Source organism: Salminus brasiliensis, chromosome 15 (assembly GCF_030463535.1).
Source record: "Salminus brasiliensis chromosome 15, fSalBra1.hap2, whole genome shotgun sequence".
Lineage (NCBI taxonomy): Eukaryota > Metazoa > Chordata > Actinopteri > Characiformes > Bryconidae > Salminus > Salminus brasiliensis.
Window position 1 is genome coordinate 9,418,027 of NC_132892.1, and position 22,654 is coordinate 9,440,680.

At 41.5% G+C, this 22,654-nt stretch overlaps 1 protein-coding gene across 1 annotated transcript; it reads left to right on the forward strand.

Annotated features, from left to right (window-relative positions):
* The first annotated feature begins 2,500 nt into the window (after nt 1-2,500).
* gas6 (growth arrest-specific 6) lies at nt 2,501-22,619 on the forward strand. Its single transcript, XM_072656671.1, has 15 exons — nt 2,501-2,880; nt 4,358-4,518; nt 7,030-7,054; nt 7,164-7,220; nt 8,131-8,253; nt 9,872-9,991; nt 10,468-10,593; nt 13,208-13,329; nt 13,847-13,965; nt 15,643-15,832; nt 15,920-16,084; nt 20,407-20,575; nt 20,769-20,911; nt 21,307-21,514; nt 21,636-22,619. The coding sequence occupies exons 1-15, from the start codon at nt 2,808-2,810 to the stop codon at nt 21,818-21,820; spliced, it is 1,986 nt and encodes a 661-aa protein (XP_072512772.1). The 5' UTR covers nt 2,501-2,807; the 3' UTR covers nt 21,821-22,619.
* Nucleotides 22,620-22,654: the final 35 nt, after the last annotated feature.

Sequence of the window (22,654 nt, forward strand, 5' to 3'; positions counted from 1 at the left end):
AATCTTATACTGCTTAAATCATATCTGGTCAATAGCAGCCCTGTGCTCAGAACCTGACAAATGGTGAATGGGGAAAAGGGTGGCTACAACCGGTCATTATGGCTCTCTATATTGTAGCTACATAGCCTTATAATTAGACAGTGGGTGGCTGGTGAGTGTACTACAGAATGTAATGCCCTATATCATCCATTAACTCCAGGCCCACCCCTCAACAAAACACTGTAAAGTTGGCATTGGTAGATACACTGGATGGCCAAAAGGAGTGGGTTTGGCTAGTTAAGCCACAAACGGGTAGCAAGTACATACAGTCAGGCATACAGTACAGCTGTGAAATCTCCATAGACAAGCACACAACGGGTCATAAAGTAACTTAGCACAGTAGCAGGATGCCACCTTTCTGCCAAGTCAGTTAATTAAATGCCTGCCCTGCTGGACCTGCCCAGGTGAACTATTAATACAACAGTTAATACAAAATGGGAACATCTAGGAGCGTCACATCACAGTGGTGAAGAAGGAGACCACACAAGCTCACAGAATGTCTGAGTGATTAAGTGTGTTCCATCCAGCGGCAACACTTGACTCCTAAACTCCTCTGAAAAGCCACGCCAGCACAAGAGCTATTTGGAACTTCATGGGTTGAGTTCAGCCATGTGCAATGCGTTGTGCCAAGTGTAAAGTTTCATGTCTGGGGCTGTTTACCAGGTTTGGAATCCTTAGTTCCAGTTAAGAAAAGTCCAAATGCTACAGCATATCACCACACTCTAGAGAATTGTGTGTTTCCAACTTTATGGAACCCGACTAGCCTGTCCAGAGCCCGGTCTTCAATTCCATTCAGCACCTTTGAGGGAAAAAAATAAAAGTTAAATTAAAACTCCAATCGTGAGCCAGACCTTGCTGCTAGGGCTGAATGGAAGGCAAAATACACTAAACTTTCCCAGAATACCAGAGGCCGTAATACATCATACAGACAAAAGTATTGGGACATCTGCTCATTCATCGTTTCTTCTGCAAATCAAGGGTATTAAAAACAAGAGTTCATCCTGCTTTTGTTGGAGTAACTGTCTCTACCATCCAGAGAAGCTTTAAGCATGTGGCATTAGGCATGGTGCCAGTAGGTTCATGCTTTATAAGGACTAGCTTTATTCGACAGGGACTAGACAAGCTGTGAGTGTCAGCAATGGGTGCAACTTAAAAGTAGCTGAATTAATTTATTAGAAGCGGTGTCCAAAGACATTTGACCATGTAGCAGTGTACCAGAAAGGGCTAATGTCATATGAATGCCCACGGTTTTTGTAGCAGTAACACAGATGTGCTGTGTTTAGATGTGCCATCAGGTCAGTTTTGACTCCTAATGACCACAGGGATGGTGTTCCTATAGAATATCCTATTGAGGCAGTTTTCTCCATCCGTCTGGTTGCTGGCTTATCTTCAACTGTCCTTGCCAATGATGAGAACTTTGAGTAAGAGGCTTGATTTGGTCAAGGATTCCTCTCTGTTTTCTTTGCAGTCCAAGGAACTCTTAAAGTCTCTGCCAACACCCGAGTTTAAAGGCATCAGTGTGTTTTTCTGCCCTGCATTTTTTTACATAAAGCAAGGCCTGGACAGTTCTGATTGTTGTAGAGACAAGTCATTACACTTGAAGTTATTTTCAGTTGCCTTCCGTTCCTGCTGCGCTGAGTGCCAGCGTGTGTCACCTTTCTTAACTTCTGGATAATTCATCCAAGTAATCTTTCCTGTTGTCATAACCTGTTTTCTACATATTCAGCTGAGGTCCCGTTGCTTAACCCTGTTCTTAAACTTTCTGCACACGGTCCAGGTTTAGGTCTTCTGCCGTGTTTGTCTGCATATCGAAGATTATTGGTGTTTCTTCCACCAACCTTGAGTCCAGCCTCTCTTATATACAGATATAAATGTTCATGTATGCAGCCTTGTCTTCAACATGACACCAGTCGGTTTGTTACCTTTCCTGTCATGACCGTAACTTGATTCATGTAGACGACTAGGCGACTTCTGATCAGTTTAGAGGTTCCTCATTCAAACCGAGGATTATGATGATTTTCATGAGGACGTTCCTTCATTTTGCACGGTCAGCAGAATCAAACGCTTTGCTGCAGTCAATGGACTTCCTTCTTCAGTTCTGTGGCCAGCACACTAGCATACAGCATATTAAGGCTCATACAGTAAAATGTACATTATCAGGACGTCTGGGCTGAGGTCTGGTAAATCAGTGACCCTGGTGAACTTCTGTCCACTCAACATAAAGGCAATGCCTCAAAAACCTGCCACAGAGATGGTTGATGATAACTTTGCAGCCTTTTCGACACAAAGCTTACAGCAGTACTACTGCAGTGAGTGAGTGAGTCCCCCCCCTTTCTTCCTCCCTCCCCCCCCTCCCCTTACTTCTTGCAGAGGAAAATTCTGCATTGGGAACTCCCAGTGTCTGCTAGCGAACTTTCCACCAGCCAGATCGACGAATCTGCTGCTCACGTTTAGATCACGACAGGAGAGAGGGAGAGGTGGGGGGAGAGGGTGTGCGCGCGTGTGTGTATGTATGCAAGTGTGTGTGTGTGTGTGTGTGTGTGTGTGTGTGTGTGTGTTTGAGTGTGGAGGAGAGAAAGGGAGCTGGCTGTGGTATGCGTATGCCTCTGCACACCGTGGAGCTGAATGTAGCGGTATAGGTCAGGACTCCCCCGCTGTGAAGTGAAGGCTTTCTCAGCTAAGAGAGAGAGAGAGAGAGAGAGAGAGAGAGAGAGAGAGAGAGAGAGAGGACGAGGAGGAACTTTCCCGAGTCTGTCGCCGAACCAAACATGCTTCTTACCCCGGGAGAGTTCCTCTCGGGCTGTTTCTTCATCCTCCTGTGCGTCGCCTGCTCCTCGCAGCGTAAGTATAACTTAGCTAGCTGCACCAATACTAGCTCATACCAACACCGAGACTTTTAGCTAGCTACCGTCGGCGCTGTTGTTGTGGCGAACGTGCGCAGCCGCCGCTAACTGTGGCTGCGTCCCAAACCGCACACTTTGACTGCATTAGCTGGCTAACTAGTGTGTGAAAACGCACGGTAACCCATCATTAGTAGCACACTTATTACACAGCTCTAGCCTGCGGTTTTTAGACGCAGGTACACAAGTGTGAACTCTGAGCTGACTGACTTGCGTGAAGCAGAAAACCCCTTCACGGTCGCCTGTGCAGTCAGTCAGTCAGTTAGTCAGTCAGTTAGCTAGTCAGTCAGTCAGTTAACTAGTCAGTCAGTTAGCTAGTCAGTCAGTTAGTCAGTCAGTTAGCTAGTCAGTCAGTCAGCTAGTCAGTCAGTTAGTCAGTCAGTCAGTTAGTCAGTCAGTTAGCTAGTCAGTCAGTTAGCTAGTCAGTTAGCTAGTCAGTCAGTCAGTCAGTCAGTTAGCTAGTCAGTCAGTTAGTCAGTCAGTTAGCTAGTCAGTCAGTTAGCTAGTCAGTCAGTTAGTCAGTCAGTTAGTCAGTCAGTTAGCTAGTCAGTCAGTTAGCTAGTCAGTTAGTCAGTCAGTCAGTTAGTCAGTTAGCTAGTCAGTCAGTTAGCTAGTCAGTTAGTCAGTCAGTTAGTCAGTCAGTTAGCTAGTCAGTCAGTCAGTTAGCTAGTCAGTCAGTTAGTCAGTCAGTCAGTCAGTTAGTCAGTCAGTTAGTCAGTCAGTCAGTCAGTCAGTCAGTTAGTCAGTCAGTTAGCTAGTCAGTCAGTCAGTTAGTCAGTCAGTCAGTTAGTCAGTCAGTTAGCTAGTCAGTCAGATAGCTAGTCAGTCAGTTAGTCAGTCAGTTAGTCAGTCAGTTAGCTAGTCAGTTAGTCAGTCAGTCAGTCAGTTAGTCAGTCAGTTAGCTAGTCAGTTAGTCAGTCAGTTAGTTAGTCAGTTAGCTAGTCAGTCAGTTGGTCAGTCAGTCAGTTAGTCAGTCAGTCAGTTAGCTAGTCAGTTAGTCAGTCAGTCAGTTAGTCAGTCAGTTAGCTAGTCAGTTAGTCAGTCAGTCAGTCAGTTAGTCAGTCAGTTAGTCAGTTAGCTAGTCAGTCAGTTGGTCAGTCAGTCAGTTGGTCAGTCAGTCAGTTAGTCAGTCAGCCAGTTAGTCAGTCAGTCAGTCAGTCAGTTAGTCAGTCAGTCAGTCAGTTAGTCAGTCAGTTAGTCAGTCAGTCAGTCAGTCAGCTAGTCAGTCAGCTAAGCTGCGTTCGTTAGATGTTTTGATTTGAATAGTTTGAACGGTTAGCTGTTGTCCGTTATGTCGCTCGTTACGCTGTGAACGGGTTTAGGTAGCACTGGCTAACGTCGTCCTTCACCTGGACGAAATTGACTGTGTGTGTGTGTGTGTGTGTGTGTGTGTGTGTGTGTGTGTGTGTGTTTCGCAGTGTCCTTGTCGCCTGAGGAAGCCAGCCAGTTTTTAAGAAGACATAAGCGAGCGAACCAGGTTTTTGAGGAAACCAAACAGGGGCATTTGGAGAGAGAATGCGTGGAGGAGAGATGTACCAAAGAAGAAGCTCGAGAAGTGTTTGAAAACGACCCTGAAACGGTAACCCAAGTCAACGTTTTTTAAATGTTCCTAACTGTGTGTGTGTGTGTGTGTGTGTGTGTGTGTGTGTGTGTGTGTCCTGAACGTCCTTAGCGATGTTGTACTGCAGGTTAACGGTACCGCTAGCCTCTCGAGCTGAGAGCCTTTGCTAGCCTTGTAGGCTTGTGGATAGCAGCCGCTCGTGGTGACAGGCGACGAACTTTCGCCCCAAAGTCCGGACTTTGACCGACTGTGTGCCTCATTTTTATGCCCTAGTAAGTCTGCAGCCGAGCTGAGATATGATTAGGCTCTGCTCCCCCACCTCCAGACACACACACACACACACACACACACTCTCACCCGCTTTCTCACAGATTTGTATTGTTTTGCAGCTCAGTGAGTGACACAAGTTCCCGAAAGTCTGAGGGATTTATCGGGGCAGTTATTCATGCTTGGCTGCTTGAGCCTGAGGGCAGTGGCAGGTTGGCAGTTGTCTGGTGCCTATTGACACATTTTAGGCCTCTTTGGGGAACATTTGAACCTTACGCTTCTTCAAGAAGCTCCTAAATCCTTTCTGAATCACTTCTCCATAGCTAGAGCTAAGTCTGCCCCATAAGCCATTATGTGCTGGCACTGGTCCACCGCTTATATGCACAGAACTCAGGGCAAGTGTCCAGAGAAATGCAGAAAGGAAAACTTCACCTGCTCTCTCCTCTTGTTTTATAGTACATGACTATGCAGTAAATTCCCACCCATTCCCACCTAGAAAGTGAGAAAACTGCTCTGTGACATTGTTGTTGGCTCCTGAGAGAGACTGCTTACAATAAAGGGCGAAACTGATGACTGAAGGGGATTGGAATGTGTTTTTAAATCCCAAATAAATTCCTGCCCAGCGTCGTTTAATTCTGATGATATCTGACGCAATGTTTTCACACACACACGCATGTACATGTGTATACATGAGTACACACAGTATTTAGACTCATGACTGATCTGCTGATGTGTTAGCACAGTTCAGACGCGTTCATGCCGTGCCTTGGAAGGAAGAGAGATGTATCCACCGTGGTCTGTCCCGAGAGATGCCTTGTGCTATTATTGGAACGCTTATAATTATTCGGACTTTTGCGTCAGCAGCCCCTTTAAGGCACTAAATGAGAATAGGCTGCAGAAGGACACCGGTGTAAGAGAATTGAGAGAGGAAGGTGAGGAAGAGGAACGGGTGCATGCAAAGGGTGAGTTGAGGTGAGGCACAAAGTGGGGCTCATTCCTGAATGTATGGACAGATAAAGGGCTTTGCGTGCATCTCGCAGATCGTGTCCATGACAGCAGGGGAGGAAAAAGGGAAGGAGTTCCGCTCCCCGTGTGCATTATTCATGTCGCACCCCGTCAGTATCTGACTCAGCAGAATTCTGACTCTGCAGTTTTTTGGACTGCAGCGACTGCACGAGTGGGACAGTTACCGGGTAACCTGCAGCTGCTGCATGGAGGAAGCGTCCACAGAATGATGTACTCTTGCCGGCTTCACTGAGTCTTAACCATTTATATGCTGTCTTTCTCTGCAGCTTCACTAAACTTGCCATTTCAGTGCTTAGCTTACTGACTGCAGGAGCAAATCTGACTGCAGAACAAGTTAGAATTTGAAAACTGTGCCATAGTTCATGTTTTTGCCTTCCTAGCTAAAATATGTTCACTAACAGAGAAGAAAATATGACTTTCTCAACATCATCTCCGGTCTCTAAATTCCAAGGCTTGTTATTGAGTTAATTCTATGGATCATCCAGTAACCACTATGAATGCAGTTGTTGGTGTAAAGAGAGGAAGTTAGTGGCTAAAGCTAAAGCGAAAGTGTGTGAGGGGGATATCTCCGTGGGTATTGGGTGTAGAAATTTGACTTGATTGGTTTTAGTTCTCTATGACTGCAGTGCTTACAGTGAAAAGGGAAGTGACATTAATGGTTTTCTTTTTATTGAAATGAAATGTTGCCTGTGTTTGATTCAGAGGTCATTAATAACCCTTGTGGTGAAAAAACTTGGTTTGGAAGTCCATAGAAAGAATCCAGGAAAGAACCAGGTCAACTGTGCAGCTTGGCCACACCCCACTGCAGAACTGTGTGTGCAGGTTGTAAGGTACAATGAGAGCACAGCCTGTCACAGAGATGTGGTACACACTGTAAACTGGTTGGTTTTCTAAGCTTGAGGATTTAAAAAAAAAAAAAAAAAAAAAAAAAAATGATACTCCAAACCAACATGTTGAAACAAGACAGTGAGATTAAAGACCAGCAGAAGACACAGTAATTACATGATATCTGCCACGGCTACAAAGTTGTAGGTGTTCTGAAGGTACAACAACAAATACCCATGTTTTTACCTCTGTGATTGAAAATGTTGTCCATATTTCATACAAGAATTTATAATATACTTTGTAGTAGTAAAACGTTGTATACTAAGTACAGTGCCGAATACCCAGTGGAAATAATAGGCTCTCCTGCATTTAGGATGGCTTGATAACCTTTTCTCTTACTGCTCTTTTCAGGATTACTTCTACCCCAAGTATTTGGGTAAGTCCTGCAAGTTTCATGTTCATCCAAATTTATGTGTTATCATGAGAAATCTTTACAGCTTCTGATAGGTGTCAAACTTTTAAGATCCATGCTCTTGTCTCTTCAGCTTGTGTGGACAAGTTCGGAGAGAAGAAGAAGGGGGACCTGGTCACCTGTGTCCACAGTGAGTGACCTCGTATGGATCTCTTATTTCTGCCCTCTATCTGTCCATCTATTTCTCTCTCTCTCTTTCTCTGGTATATAAATAGCTCAACGTGAGTGCAGGGATCTGCTGCTTCAGCTGCACTGCAGCAGTGCTGTAGAGTGGGGAAATTATGTGAGGAGAGAAAAAGAGAGAGAGAGAGGCGGGGATTGGGTACCTGCAAATGCATTCGTTAGTTTTGCTGCTGGGGATGTTATATAGCATTTAGCAGCCTAGCAGTGGAGTAGATGATTTGTGGGGTGTGTGTGTATCGAAGACCCTGTGAATGAATGCGGCCTTTTCGGTGCCGCGTGTGTGCCTGCAAGCATGTGACCTGACTTCGTAGTGCTAGCGTGAGCTGGAGGCTCGTCCTTCAGCACGCATTTCCGCTGAATCAGAGGCAGCAACATGCCGGCTCCAAATGCTGCATTCTGATTGGTTGGTGTGGGTCCAGCTGGGAACCCTGAGTCAGTATGCGTGAGAGGATGCTGTGATTCTGCAGTGCGCTCTCTCTTTCTCTCTCTCTCCCTCTCTCTCTCTCTCTCTCTCCCTCCCTCGCTCTCTCTCTTTGCTCTCTCTTGCTCTGTTTCTTTTCTGTCTCTCGGTCTCTTTCTTTTTCTCTCCCATCTTGTCACTTCCTTTACTCATGTGCCCCTCGCTGTGTTCAGACATGCCTGGCCTTATCTAAGTAGTGAGATGTTGCAGTGTCAGCAGCATGTTGGAGACACTACAGATATAAAGTAAGATTAAACTGTGAAGAACCAATTTTGATGGGAACTGCAAAAGGCGAAGGGAGGGAGAAAGCGGAGCATGCGATTTGCTGTGTTTTTAGGTTTGCAGTTTGGTCATACTCCCAGCTTTAGTCTCCTTTTCTTTTCTCTCTTTTTCTCAGACATTCCAGACCAGTGTTCCCCCAACCCATGCAATCACCTGGGGACAGTGCGCTGTGAGGACAAAAAGGGCGAATTTCATTGTCACTGCTTCACAGGGTGGGCTGGCCCTAAGTGTGCAGAAGGTAGGCATCCAATGAAACTGCATATAGTGTACATATTATCAGATCGTAAACAGAAGATGCCCATTGTAACACTGTCAACAGGCAAGTTCTGCCTTAGCCTCTTGCCTTGCTTGCGATATAAATGCAGTTTTGTATTAGGTTATAGAGGCAGCACATCATTATTTTCTACCAGTTATCAATGTGCAATTTGCATGTCTAAATCCTTACTTAACATACTCTGCAAAAAGTGTAGTTAATCTTCAGGCTTCTACTACTGTTTTAGGTGTTGCGCTGCAGAAGAGCAGAGAGATGTTTAGGTGATATTTGCCTACTGCACTGCTTTTATTCATATACAGCATTTGTAACCCTCTACAAATGTATAACTCTATGGACAAACGTGTTGGGACACCTACATATTACATCTACAGTAGCTGGTATGACATCCTATTGCTGTGGTTTTCAATAATACCACTCACAGTTGATGGTGGAACATCTAGGAGAAAGAAAGTTTACCAACTGACTTGTTGCAATAGTGGCACCCATTTACAGAACCACACTGGAATTCAGTGAGCTCTTTAGAACCACCCTTTCTTTCACTAATGTGTGTTTTTTAGGTGTAAGAAACATTAGCATGTCTATTTGAGATTTTTTATTAACTTGTCACAGTTTAAGGCAAGTTTCCCCAGTGCTAGTTGGTGGGATATTAGCTTTTCTTTCTTGCTTCCCTAGCCTTGCTATATTAGCTTCTAGTGTAAAACGTGTCTATCTTAAGTAAAGGGGTAAAGGTAAAGTGTTTTATTTTTATTTGCTGAAGTATTGCTTTACTGTGTCATTGAGTCATTTTAGGAATTTAGAGATGTCTATAAATAGATAGTGTATGGTTAGGGAGGGGGTGCTGAGGGAGACTGCTTTGATACAGAGTGTTCTGTCCTCTGACTTGCGTGACTGTGCAAATTTTCCTCATCAGCTGTAAGGTGTGACCTCTCTTTGTGCCCCAGTCTCACACGCACTACAGATAAAAGCTTGTGGCTTATGTTAGGTGATTGACAGTAATCATGGTATTCGTAGCCTGAGCTGTAGTCAGTAGAGCATTAATGCCTTTGCGTGCTCATTCATCATAGTCACACCTACCAGTACTGCTGCTGTAGCAGCTCTGAGTCAGCCGAGGAGAAAGAGACTCTGCAGAAGGATGAGTTTCTCCCAGACGGAGAGATGACGACCAGACTTCCACTGCAGTGCTTGTACTTACATACACTGTGACTCATTGCATCACCTACCAGTGTGGAATGACAAGCAGAAGCAACCAGGAGCAAGGGGGGGGATATTGGGGAGGTCTGAGGCAAAGAGGCTTTTCCACAGCTGAGCCCCAGCATCACGTCACTCCGAGCACACTTACTCAGGTCTCAAGTCTTTCATTAAGACCAACTTTGGAGTTTTTTCCCCTATACATGCTCAGCTGAGATGGAAAATATGCCTACAGTCTTCTACAGTCGTTATGTCCCCAAACACTGAGCTACTGTATTGCTCTTTAAAGCCCAACCCATAGACACAGTCTCATCCAGCCAGTGTGAATTTGACTTGCACAGGGAAGCCACACTTAACTTAGCGCATGTTTATGTTTTTTTTTTCTGATTGGCAGATGTAAACGAGTGCAGTAAAGAAAATGGAGGGTGTGATCATGAGTGCACTAACTCAGTGGGAAGTTACCACTGCTCCTGTCGTGATGGTTACACACTGTCTGGCCACCACAGGTGCCTGGGTAAGTCATGTTAACATCTCATACCTTTTAGTGTGAATTGACTACAGAAAGGAAAGGGATCATGATCCAAAGAAATACTGCATAATCTGTCAAACATGATGTAGGCACGATTGACACATTAAGTGTTTCAGTTTTGCATCATAACCAGAAATAAAATTTGTATAAAATGGTTACCTACGGTCTACATTCCTGTAGAAACTTGTTGTTGCATTCCAGGTGTCCAGGGTAAATGTGTGTGAATATGTGGTTTACACAACATACATTCAAGTGTAGTGTAGCACATGGCCAAATTTTTAGTTAGGTTTATTAAATGTGGCAGTGCCATTGATAGGTGCACCATAAAGCTATTCATGAGTCACAGAGGCAGGCTAAGTTTCATTTGACCTAGTTTAATCATCTGATGATAATTACACATTTATGTGACTGTAAACTGCTAGACAGCATGATGACACCATTCTCCCGTACTTCTGTTCCAGACGTTGATGAGTGTAGAGACATTCCTGACGTGTGTGGGACAGCACAATGTAGAAACCTGATAGGGAGTTATGAGTGCCTTTGTGAAGTCGGCTACGTCTACGACAACGAGACCAAAACATGTCAAGGTGAGTCAAATGCCAGCTAACTTACACTGATCAGCCAAAAGATTAAACCCACCTGCTTTATATAGTGTAGGTTCCCTTTGTGCCGCCAATACAGCCCAGGCCCATCAAGGCTAAAGATTTAGATGTCCTATGGTATCTGGCACCAACATGTTGGCAACAGATCCTTTAAATCATGTAGATTACAAGGAGGGGCCTCCATGGGTTGCATCAGTGAGCGTTGGGCGCCCATGACTTGTCATTGGTTCATTGGTGGTTCTTCCTTGGACCATTTTTGGTAGGTACTAACCGCTGCATTACCGGTAACACCCACAAGAACTGGCATTTGAAAGATGCTCTGACCCAGTCAGTCGAGGCAGTTTGGCTGTTATCGGAGTTGCTTAGATCCTTGTGTTTGTCCATTATGCCTCTGTACAACACCACAATAGATTTAAAAAAACGTATTGAACATTTTAAGATGTTACTGAAGTGTAGATATTTAACTTTAAGTCTTGTTAAATTGTGTAGAATTGGATGGTCTGGATGGAACTGATGAGCAATTTCATGGCCAAATGTTACCTCTTGCCTATTTATGTTATGTCAAATTGAGGAGATAGAGGTCTGTAGTTGATTTAAAATGTTGATTTTGGTAGCTGTTCATGGGAACTTTCAATATGTGGTCCAAGGAGATGTGCAAGTAAAGGACACAATCACTAGGCTGAGAAAAAAAAAAAAATAAATAAAATCTGTCCGAAAGAAGCACTTACGAGCTCAGTAACACCAAAAGGCCTCAGATCATGAAATACAAACAAAGTTATTGAACGCAGAATTCTTTGCTTGTTGAAAAAAAAAAAAAACAACTCAAGTCAAGAACACTGGTGGAGGAGGTAGATGTATCAAGGTCAATCTCTACAGTCGAGAGAAGCTTTTATGAAAGAAAATACAGATGGTTTGCTTTACAATGCAAATAACTTCAAAGATTAGCTTGAGTATAAAGAAGGACATGAATGGTTTGTAATCTAAAGCACACCACATCATCTGTCAAACATGGCTGCCAGTGGAAATGGCTCATTGGTGTTTATTAATACATGACTGTTGCTTGAAGAAATCATCTTTGTCTAAATTCTTATGGACCTGACTGTGTACCCCACCCCATGACAGGTGCCACTGTCACATGATAATTAACATTATTCACTTCATCTGTCAGTGGTTTTAAAGTTCTGGCTGATCTGTATTCATATCATTGTAAGTGTGAAGAGATTAGTTCCTTCATACTTGTTGACACTGGTACTCTAATGGAAGGAGTTCCATTTAGGGTGTATTATTTTTCACTTCCTCTAAATGTGAAAGAATATCCTGAATAGATGAAATCCACAGTTAATACATGTCCTAACAGGCACACAACAGCTACTTGCAAGCATGAGCCAGAAATTCCACAGTATGACCGGACAAACACTCTAACTCATTACATAAGATACTATACATTTTTAAACCTTTTCTCCAGCTTCCAAAGAACACAATGTGATCAGTCTTGATTATCCTCCAACTGGGGGAAAAAAAGGCTGTAAGTGTTTTGAGGGCATTAGAAGCTATGGTTCTGGCAAAAGTCTTAAAGAACATTACGTTCACTAATCTTATTCGTTTCAACACTGTTGTAAAGCCAAACATAGACAGTCTATGAGGGTCGCTCAGTTCAGCATTCCAGGGCTTTTTTTCATGAGAATACTTCAGGACCATGTTGAACTTGCTCATATTTCATTACCAAGTGAAGTGGTGCTTGTTGAATGAGCAGATTACAAAATAATTATTTAACTTATAATTATAATTATTTAACTTAATAATTATTTAATTTATATTATAAAAACAATTATTTCATATGTGTGTTTAAGATAAACTTTATATTTGTTTATCATTGTCTGTTCCTGGCATTCCTTTTAAAACATTCTTGTTCCTTTTTAGTCAAAACATTTGCTGAGTATCAGTTTAAATCATAACTAAAGGGTAAGATCCCCATCAACCACATTTTTCAAGAAGTAAGATTAGGCCGAAGAATTGTAAACCTTGTATGTCAACCAAGAATAACCATGGCTGTCACATCACAGGAGGGTAAACATGAATCCTTAAGCAAGAAATTCCTATTTACACATATTTAAACATAAGTCCATTTCTGGTAGCATTTTCAAAGCGCAAGACCTTTGGGCAAAAGCTATGCAAACCATAATGACACACCAGGATCATTGTAGGATTGCTGTCTTTGTGCTTTGGTCAAGTTCTGAACACAAGTTTAACCCCTTGACCTCAATGGATGTGTGTGTGTGTACTCACTTCCCTGACAAAGTCTAATAGTTTTAAAGTAGTATCTTAACAGCTAACAGCTCAACATAGTAGTTACAGGGTAATAAATAATTAAGATCTCAGAAACATAAACACTGTCTAATAAGTATGTGTTCTCATTCTTATGCATCGTACATGCTTCTTAAAGCTTTTGTAGTCAATAAGCTAAGGGTAGAAAGGATAGAAAGTCGAATGGAAACGCAGGGCATTACGTCATGTGTACCCATTTGTGGCTTGTGTTTGAACATACTGCCTGTTATACTGCCTGAGAGAGAGAGTGATTGATTCTCTCCTTCTCTGGTAGACGTGGACGAGTGCGAGTCACACGTGTGTGAGGAGGAGTGTGTCAACACGCCTGGGAGTTTCCGTTGCTTCTGCGATGGCAGACAGGGCAAGAAGCTCAAGCAAGACCTGAGGAGCTGTGAGGTAGCGGATTCATAACTTATGACACTTACTACAGTGTACATTTACTCATACTTAGCAAAAACATGGAAAAAGAACTTAGCAAATAGTGTGTCAAATCCACTGAACACAATTACTCAGTCAGCCAAGACATGTCTGCTGGAGCTGTGAAGTCAATGTAGTAATATCAAGTTATGGAATCTTACATACTTTATGCTACGTAATTAACACAAAGCAAACTATATGCCTAAATTATTACACTCTCACCTCAAATGTCGCAATCTGGTTGGTTTGGTGTAAGTTTTCAATGCGTAGCTTCTTAGATGTTTGACAGAGGATGGGGTAAATTGTGGCAAATTGTGTCAATTTAAGTAACAAGTAGTAATATGCAATGATGTGTTACTATGTGTATGTGTATTGTGGTTGTTTTTATACTGTTTAGTGTTTATTTTTATCCTTCCCTTTTGTCTATCTTAACAACTGTTTTTTTTTTGTTGTTGTTGTTGCTGTATGTTCTTTCTCCTACACACATATTCTGTAGTCCATTGAGCCTTGTCTGGCTTTGGACATGAAGAGGAACTCTCGCTCTCTGTACCTGGGCCGCATGTTCAGTGGGATTCCTGTGGTCAAGCTTCGCTTCCGTCGCCGAGTTCACACCGGGTAAGCAAACTCTCAATTAGATGACAACATGACCATGAAAAGTCCTTTTTTTTGTTTTTGTTCCAACACCAAGCATTAAAGAAGAACAAGTTTATTCATAATTTGGTGAACAGGTATGTTTGGTATCTGGATTTTGCTTCTCTGTTTGTTTTTGCAAAAGAGCTAAGAAGCTAAGGTAACTAACAACTAACAGAAGCATATGTACACCAGTTGGCATCAAACAGTATGTCTAAATCATAACACACTCACCTCAAACTGTACTGATTTAAGAAGCAGTGTGGCCTCTTTCACTGTGTGACCAAACAAAGCATTGAAAAGGAAGTACTTAGAATACTACAATATGCCCAACAATTAAATCCTCTAACTTTTAAAAGCTTTTCTTTGATGTGATGACAAATTCTGTCTGCTATGAGCAATGGGATGTTACTGTTTTGGTAACTTGCATAACGCACATTTATGAACATTTAGTAACTTACCTTAAGGTGTAAGGAACATCCACATAATGTTAACATAAAGGTTCTATAACAATTATTTCTTAGAGAACTGTATACACATCCTAGCCAATAAGGGAGCACTTTATATTCCGACACTGGGTCGGAATATAATTTATTTTTTTTGCTGTGGTATTTAGTAGTGTAATTCTGCACCTGGTATCAAGTTTGAAATCAGAGCTCTGGTATTGCAACACTAATTGACACAACACTAGCTTGTATATGATGGTCTGGGCAGGTTGCATGATGTTAACTGGTGAGGTAAAAGCTTTTTTTCATTGCTTGTTTTCTGTATTAGCCTCATAGCTCTAATGCAGAACTTAAGCAAACTCCTTGTTTTTGTAGTCTTGAAATGTTAGTGCAAACAAAATAACCAAAATTGCAACTATTTCAAAAAAGGAAAGTAAACTAAGTGTCAGTATACAGTAGTAAATTGAGTGTTCTGTTTCCTTCTTATTTTTCCTTTTCATTTCAACTGTTCAGCAGCACCCTTCTACAGCCTGCTGTTGAATACTATTTGGCTACAGTATACAGATTGTTAGATTTTCTTTAGCTACTCTACTATTAATGAGATACTGGAACCGAGAACTGGCCCACAGTGATGCACCTGAAGGCTCAGTAGTATGATGGAGTAGGATGTAGTAGAATTGTTAACAAGACTGAAAAGGTTTGCAGAACATTGAACATGGAACAAAACTTGACAAACCCAAAGTGGTCCATTTCCACTTCACAAAAATGTAAAATCAGCAAGGTCACTTTTTCTTTACGGCATCAATTAATGAAAGCTTTAAGATAATAATGATGCCACTGTAACAGTAGGATATTGTTGCTGTAATGAAAATATGAACATTTTTCACTTTTTAAAGAAATTTGGTTCTGCCAGTTGTTCTTTACATTGTATAAATGTATGAATGGACAAGCATAATGCTCCAAAATGGCTTGAAATAAAATATTTCTACATTGACTTCCATTGAAAGTTAAGGGTTTATATGCTTCTCCTGTAAAGCTGCCATTTTGAGGAGAGAGCAACGATATATATCATAACTTCTGTTATTCTGTATACCTTTATGCAATAAAACGGCTGGGTGTGGCCTTATCTACTTTATATCTTTTAAAGTTTAAATACACAAACTAATTCCCTACGAACCATCTCTTCATTTAGTACTGACTCCCTATTCCCATCCAGCTTCACGGCAGAGTTTGACCTGATGACACATGACTCGGAGGGAGTGATCTTCTTCGCCGGTGGACACTTAAACAGTTCCTGGATTGTACTGGCAATCCATCAAGGCAAACTGGAGCTACAGCTGAAATATGGTGCCGTGAGCCGAGTGACTAGCAGTGGTCCGTTGGTTAACGATGGACAGTGGCATAAGGTAAGGGGACACTGAAAGATCATTCATGTTATCTGAGTAAATAACATGCCCCTAATGTTGCTCAACCTTTGTTCACCTGGCCATCAGATATCAGTAGAGGAGCAAGGACGAAGCCTGGTAATAAAAATTGACAAGGAGGCAGTGATGAAGATCGCAGTGAATGGAGACCTGTTTACGCTGAAAAAGGGCATGCATGAACTTAACCTAACTGTTGGTGGGGTTCCATTCAAAGAGCAAGGGCTGGTTAATAAGGTAAGAATCTGGTTGTAACTTTGCGCACTGTAAATCTCATCCTTGTCTTTATTAATGATTACAGTTTTTTGCTGTATCGCAATACTTGGGCCTTTTCCTATGTTTTGAATTTATATTTCTTATTTCATGGCCCATAGTCATTTACATACACTATGGAGAAATCACCAAATGGAAATTCTTTGTAGTCTAAAATTTGCCAAGGTCCAACAGCATCCCTTCTAATTAGTCAATTCAGCTACTTTAATGCGCACCCTGCACTAACACAGGTGTTCAGTTGTGCAGACACAACTAGAACAGTATTATCAATAAAATGAGATGCTCAGGATAAGCCACAGGTCATGTCCAGTGCTAAGTGTTGGTTAGGGCTTTATGTAGGGGTTCTCTGAAGTGATGGAGCTCCATTCAGTTCCTTTGGGTTGGTATTTAGGATCCAGAACTAATCACAACTAATCCAGAACAAACCTCACTGATGCTTTTATGGCTGAATACAATTAAATAATCACAACAGTGTTCCAGCATCTAGTTTAAAACCTATATAGACTGTTACTGCAGCAAAGGGGAAACAAACACCCTATTACAGGAATGACTCACTGAAAATCAAATTTACATAGTTTCCCTCTTACCCCAAATATAGTCGATCAGCCAAGGCATGTTCGGTGTCTTGCCTAAAGAGGCAAGTTTGCTTCTTTAGGTTTTTCTAACTGTTCATCTTTCACTCTCTGTTGCGAAGTATTCGCCTTAACATGTCATTTTCAAGAATCCATCATTGTATGGAATGTAATTTTACCGACATGTGAACATGTTTAACTCTTTAGTCAGTAGTATGAGGAATGCCAGGATTTCTTACCTTTCACTGAAGAACCCCTTGCTGCATGTAAGGAGTCACATCATCTGGTTGACTGAGCAAGTATTATTTGGCCAAATAGAAAAAGAGAATGGATGGAACATTAGTGAGATCCGCCATAAAATAAACATTAGTGAGATCTGGATGGAGCCTTAATAAGTGGCCCCTGAACATTTTAAAACTTTTTCTTACATCTTTTTTCACAGTAAATAAAGCAATTTCCCAGCTGGTTGCTCGAACAGTGTGCTGTTTGACTATCCAGAATGCAGACCCATTTCGCTGGCTTATGCTTAGAATCTGCTTACTAAGCTGAGGCGGTGAACAACTTTCAGCTGCCCATTAGTCATGTGCACAATTGGATGTACTAGCCAGTCCACCGGAGGGAAATTATGCTTTGCTGCGATGAACAGCAGCCGCATAGACACCCTTTTGTTCTGCCTCTTGGTTCCAGCTATTGTATGGCTGCAGGATGTATTCAACATCCAATAGAGGCAGCTAACTTTTTAGGGGTGCTTCTGCTTAGAAAGAAATGTCAGTACTTAAGCAAATGCCATTAGCCTTTGGGGCTGCCTCTTGTGGGCTGGATTCTGCCAGTAAATGTGTGGCCTCCTGCCCAGTGTTCATAATTTGCTCAGCCTTTGCCTCAGTGCATTCTACTTCCAATCCCCTCACATCAGTCACAAAAAAGTGAGGCAATCTGTGAGCTTGGGAGGATTCTCTTTCAGACCACCATTACATTCAGTCCCACTATCATCACTAACTTCCACATGTTGAAAGCTCAGCACTGTTTTGGCTACAAAATCCAAAAACATACTTGCACTGGTTGTTGTTTTAGCTTGGGTAAATAGATTTTTCCTGTGTGCTCTTACTTTACTGTTGTTTTATTTGACCTATGTGTAGTTCTGTAGTACGTCTGTATAGAGCTGGACAGTATGACGATATTTAATCATATGATAAATATTTATTTCTACACATATTGAGGATACTGTTGGTGCTTAATAAACAATGATTAGCTGCAGGTTTCTTTACAAACTGTGTAATTAGAATGGTAATTCTTAAAAAAAATCCCTCTTCTGTACAGGAGAATATCTGAATAGCAGAATCGCTAATCGAATTGTTTCGCTGATGTTTTTATGTATTGTGATAAATACTGTGTATCGCAAAAAAAGTATTTAAATATTGTGATATAGTATTTTTACCATATCGCCCAGCCCTACTTCTATATTTTTCTATTCAGTGTTTTCTAATAAATGCCACACAGCATAACCGGGATAGCTGGGAATGGTTTTAAAGGATATGAATTGAAATGTTGGTAGTACTTCATTTTAATATATGGCCTGTAGACCAAAAAAAGACCAATCTAGACTTCAGTTCATTTGTGCCTCCATTGACATTGCATACAAAGGCTTCAAAAGGCTTTCAGACAGGAGGTCATTAGTAGGCTAATGTTTGAACATACAAGTCCTGATATTCCAGCATATTAGCTCCTAATCATAAAATAAATTATAATATACAACATTGCATTTAAATGATTGTTCAGCCGAAAAGGGGCGATACTTAAAACCCTCTTTAGCCAATTAATAAAACATTTATTATTTGACAGTCAGTTTCTCCTTTTTCTTTTTTCTTTTCTGTATCTGTTCATTGTTTTTAGGATTTCAAATTAAGATCACAGTCAGGCCTATGAAAAAAATGCTGAATGACAGGCACCCTTGTAATAATTGTTCATGATGGGTACACTTTATATAAAATACGACAGTTTAAATGTAAGTAACTATGGGCCAGATTTTATCAAATTTAATAGTGCTGTGCAGAGGCAAGGTGTGTAAATCTTATTCATAAAGTCACCATGCTCAACACAAACTGTGGGTTTTCTATTTTAGCTTCTTATTGTCACTTACTGTCCGCTACATCCACAGGGAACTGTTTTGTGTAACAGTGTGGTTTACAAATCACTTCACATGAAAATGAGGAAAAAGAGCAGTAGTGCTAAAGTTCATTAATGAATGAATACATGCAGTACCACACTGTCTAATCTGGCCTGTTATTCATCATAAATATTCTATACAAAGGTCTACAATACTCTTTCTGGACCAAGGTCACCTCCATACCTAGTCTGAGACCTCACTCACCCTTGATTATTTCATGCCTCTTGAGTATCAGGATTATACATGGATAGGAGTTTATCCTTGTAAAAATTATGCCTTAAACCACTTCACATGGTCACATGATCTGAGAGGAAAACAAGAAGCAGCACAGGCGATGTTGCATATGAGCTAATTGGCATACTACCCACCACATAACAGTTGAATTTGAATCAGACTAACCAGAAATACATTCAGTTACACCAAGTGTAAATGCATACAGACTAATACCATCCGTAAACATTGAGCTAGACCTGTATGTGTAACAAACGCCACATATGTAGACATTTGTGGTTCCAGTTTCATGAATGTAAAGCCTTAGGTTAAGTATTTATTGTTTCTGTATCAAATGCGTTCTACCTGAGTTCTCAACAAATATTTCAAGCCGTTGGCTGAAGCTTAAAATACAAAAATAGATTAGTCACACTTCTCATTGAAACCACAAATCAGCTATTTCTCTAACCAGCTCACATTCATCTCACCCATCACTAATCTTCTCCACTCCATTAAACCACACTGAGTTTCACGCTGTACTGGAAGCCATAGTGATCCAGCTGGCCAACTGAGAACTTCAAAGAAGCCTGAATCTCCGATTCAGCCAGACTCTGAACTTTAGACCAAGATTTGAGCAAAGTGTTCCAATCATTCATATCTATCAGCACCTTAAACAGTATTAGTTGAAGAACAGTTCTTGATCAGAAGACACCACATGTCCCCAAGGCCGTTGGAAGAGCTTACCTAGGCTCATTTGGCAGTCTTTCAATCGTTCACTCTAAGAAACCCTTCCAAAAAAACAATCCTGGCTGTCAGCTGTGATGGCTTTGTGGGAAAAGCTTTACCTCTTACACTGAAGGTTGCAGGTTTAAATCTGACCTAGTCTCTGTTGGTTACGATAGCATGGCGATACTAGGGAGGAAGAGAGCAGCAGTGAAGTTAGAAACAAATGAAAGAAAGAAAACAATCATAGTTTTTAATACTTAAGGTTTCTAGAAGGCCTTTTGTTATCCCTCATTGGGACCTGGAGCACCCAGCGAAACCATGGATGTGGCCGTGCAAAAGGCTAACTGGAACTGTGTCCAGCACACGTTCGCTTATATTGACCAAACTAAGGATGTGCAGCTGTGTGAACATTGATACAGCGCTTTGTTTACAGACACCCCACCGGAGGCAGGCAGGGAGAAAATTTTAGGTTCATGATTGAACAGAAGAAAATGTTTGATCCTCAGCTGCCCGTTTTGCTGCAGAAGATATAAATAACATTTCAGGTACAAACGTAGATTTTCATGGCCTCATTTTAACATTTTTTTTTTGTATATCTCTGTGTTGAACTCCAGGTGAACCCTCGTCTAGATGCTTGTATGCGAGATTGGCGCTGGCTGACCGGTGAAGATACGTCTATTCAGGAGACCATCCGCAACAATGAGCGCATGCAGTGCTACTTCACCGAAGACCACAGCTCCTTTTACCCAGGCCATGGGTTTGCCTACTTCAACCACAGCCATGGTGTGACTTGTGTTTAGTGCTTGCTTGTTTACATGTGTACTTGTAGTATAACAGTGCATACATAATACAAAATATTAATATGACCTGTGTGTTCATAAACATACACCTTGTCTTTTAGCCAAAATGTCAACTTTCCTATTTCTTTTATAGATAAGCATATGACATCTGTCACTGACCTCTCCTCAACACACAGGTGACACCCAGATGCTTAGTGTAAAGTTGACAATTCGGCCAGCCTCTACCATGGGAGTTCTGTTTGCACTCGTTCGTCAGGATCACGTCCCTCTCTCCATCTCCCTTTCTGACTATCATTCTGGGAAGAAGATATGGGCTGAGGTCAGTATGTAATAGATGTTTGTACTACTTATTCAAGTCAAGCTCTTTTTCTGTGGAAGCTTCTTTGTCATTCAGAGACACACACACATACTATTAAACATTTTCTTCCAGTTTCACTGAATACAATACACTATTTGGACAAACATATTGGGACACCTGCTTGTTCCCTGTTTCCTCTGAAATCAAGAGTAAAAGCAGTTGAATGAATTTATTAGAAGGGGTGTCCACAAACGTGGACATGTAATGTATGTTTTGGTTTCCTTTGATTCCTTTTGAAAGACATTGTATTAGTTTAAGCTCATACAAACTGAAAGTAGTCTCTTTATGAAATTGGCCCACACATGTGATGCCAAGTAGACCAGTAAGTCGAATAAAACATTGTCTTCTTACTCTAGCATATACTGGTTTCTTTCGGCGATGTGATCGTGGCCAGCGCCCCAGTCCACCTGTGTGACTCAGGCACACACACAGTGAACGTGACAGTGTCTGGAAACAGCACCACACTGGAGGTAGATGGGCAGCTGGGTAGGACTGAACTTGTGGAGAATTTAGAGCCTCTGGACCTGTTGTCCTCATACAGCACTTTTATTGGAGGCATACCAGGTGGGTGAACTGTCTTCACTGTATGAGTTATAAAATCTAGATAAGAGACAAACTGAGTTTAGCCAGTTATAAAAACATGTACAGCGTGAAACTGAGACTACACTCTGGTTCTCTGTTGCAGATGTTTCTCTGGTGTCCACTCCGGTCTCTGCCTTTTACACAGGGTGCATGGACGTCACGATCAACGACCAGCTGTTAGATCTGGATGAGGCCCAGCACAAGCACAATGATATCCGCTCTCATGCCTGCCCTCTAGTGGCACACATTCACACAAGTGAAAGTAAAAATATTATCCAGGCTTACTAGAGCACAGGGAGAACTCATGGGGCTTATCTTTTTGGACCTAGCTTAAGCCCAGCCCTGGAACCAAATGCCTTTAAAAAGGATAACGTCCCATCAAAGTGAATTTTAGTTCAAGAGTAAAGCTTAATCTGTGTCTTTACGGCTGGCACAGAAAGGCCTTATCAAGCCACATCCTCTGCATACACTCCTTTCAGTTAAACCAAACTTTAGATTTCACAGTTCAGTTTTCCTGTAACAGACCATTCACTCCTGCAACAGTGGCCCATTTACAAACGCCATCTTCCAACAGTAAGCAATGTATACACAACCACATAGACACTGTAACATGTATATTTATATTATACTCACTGAGACACAGGGGAGGTGTATACTTGCATTAGAGAGGTGAAAAGCACTGCGCCGCAACACAAGCTACTGAGAAAGAGTGCGCTGTAACATATTGTATATGTAAATAATGACTGTACAATGCTTTTTAGACAAAAGGAAAAAAACAGACATCCGACTACCTTAACTTCTAGAATAACAGGCCTCAAGTCATCAAAGGCCAAGTAGGTGCTCAAAGTCATTAACATTTTATTATTTTTTTTTTTATAATTTTGAGTTTTGGTATTCCTTATTTTGTTCAGGCTGTTGTTTTTAATCTTCTGTACTGTATATGAAATCGTTGTTTTTGTATTTCTCTTATGTTGGCCCTTGGTGTGTTCAGCGCTAGGGGAGATCTTTGGTCTCTACCATCTAAAAGGAGACTAAGTGCTATTTGGAAAAGGAAAAAATAAAAAAAAAATAAAGGTGGTTGTAATAATGTGTTTAACCCGTTCTAAAATCTGCTTATAACAT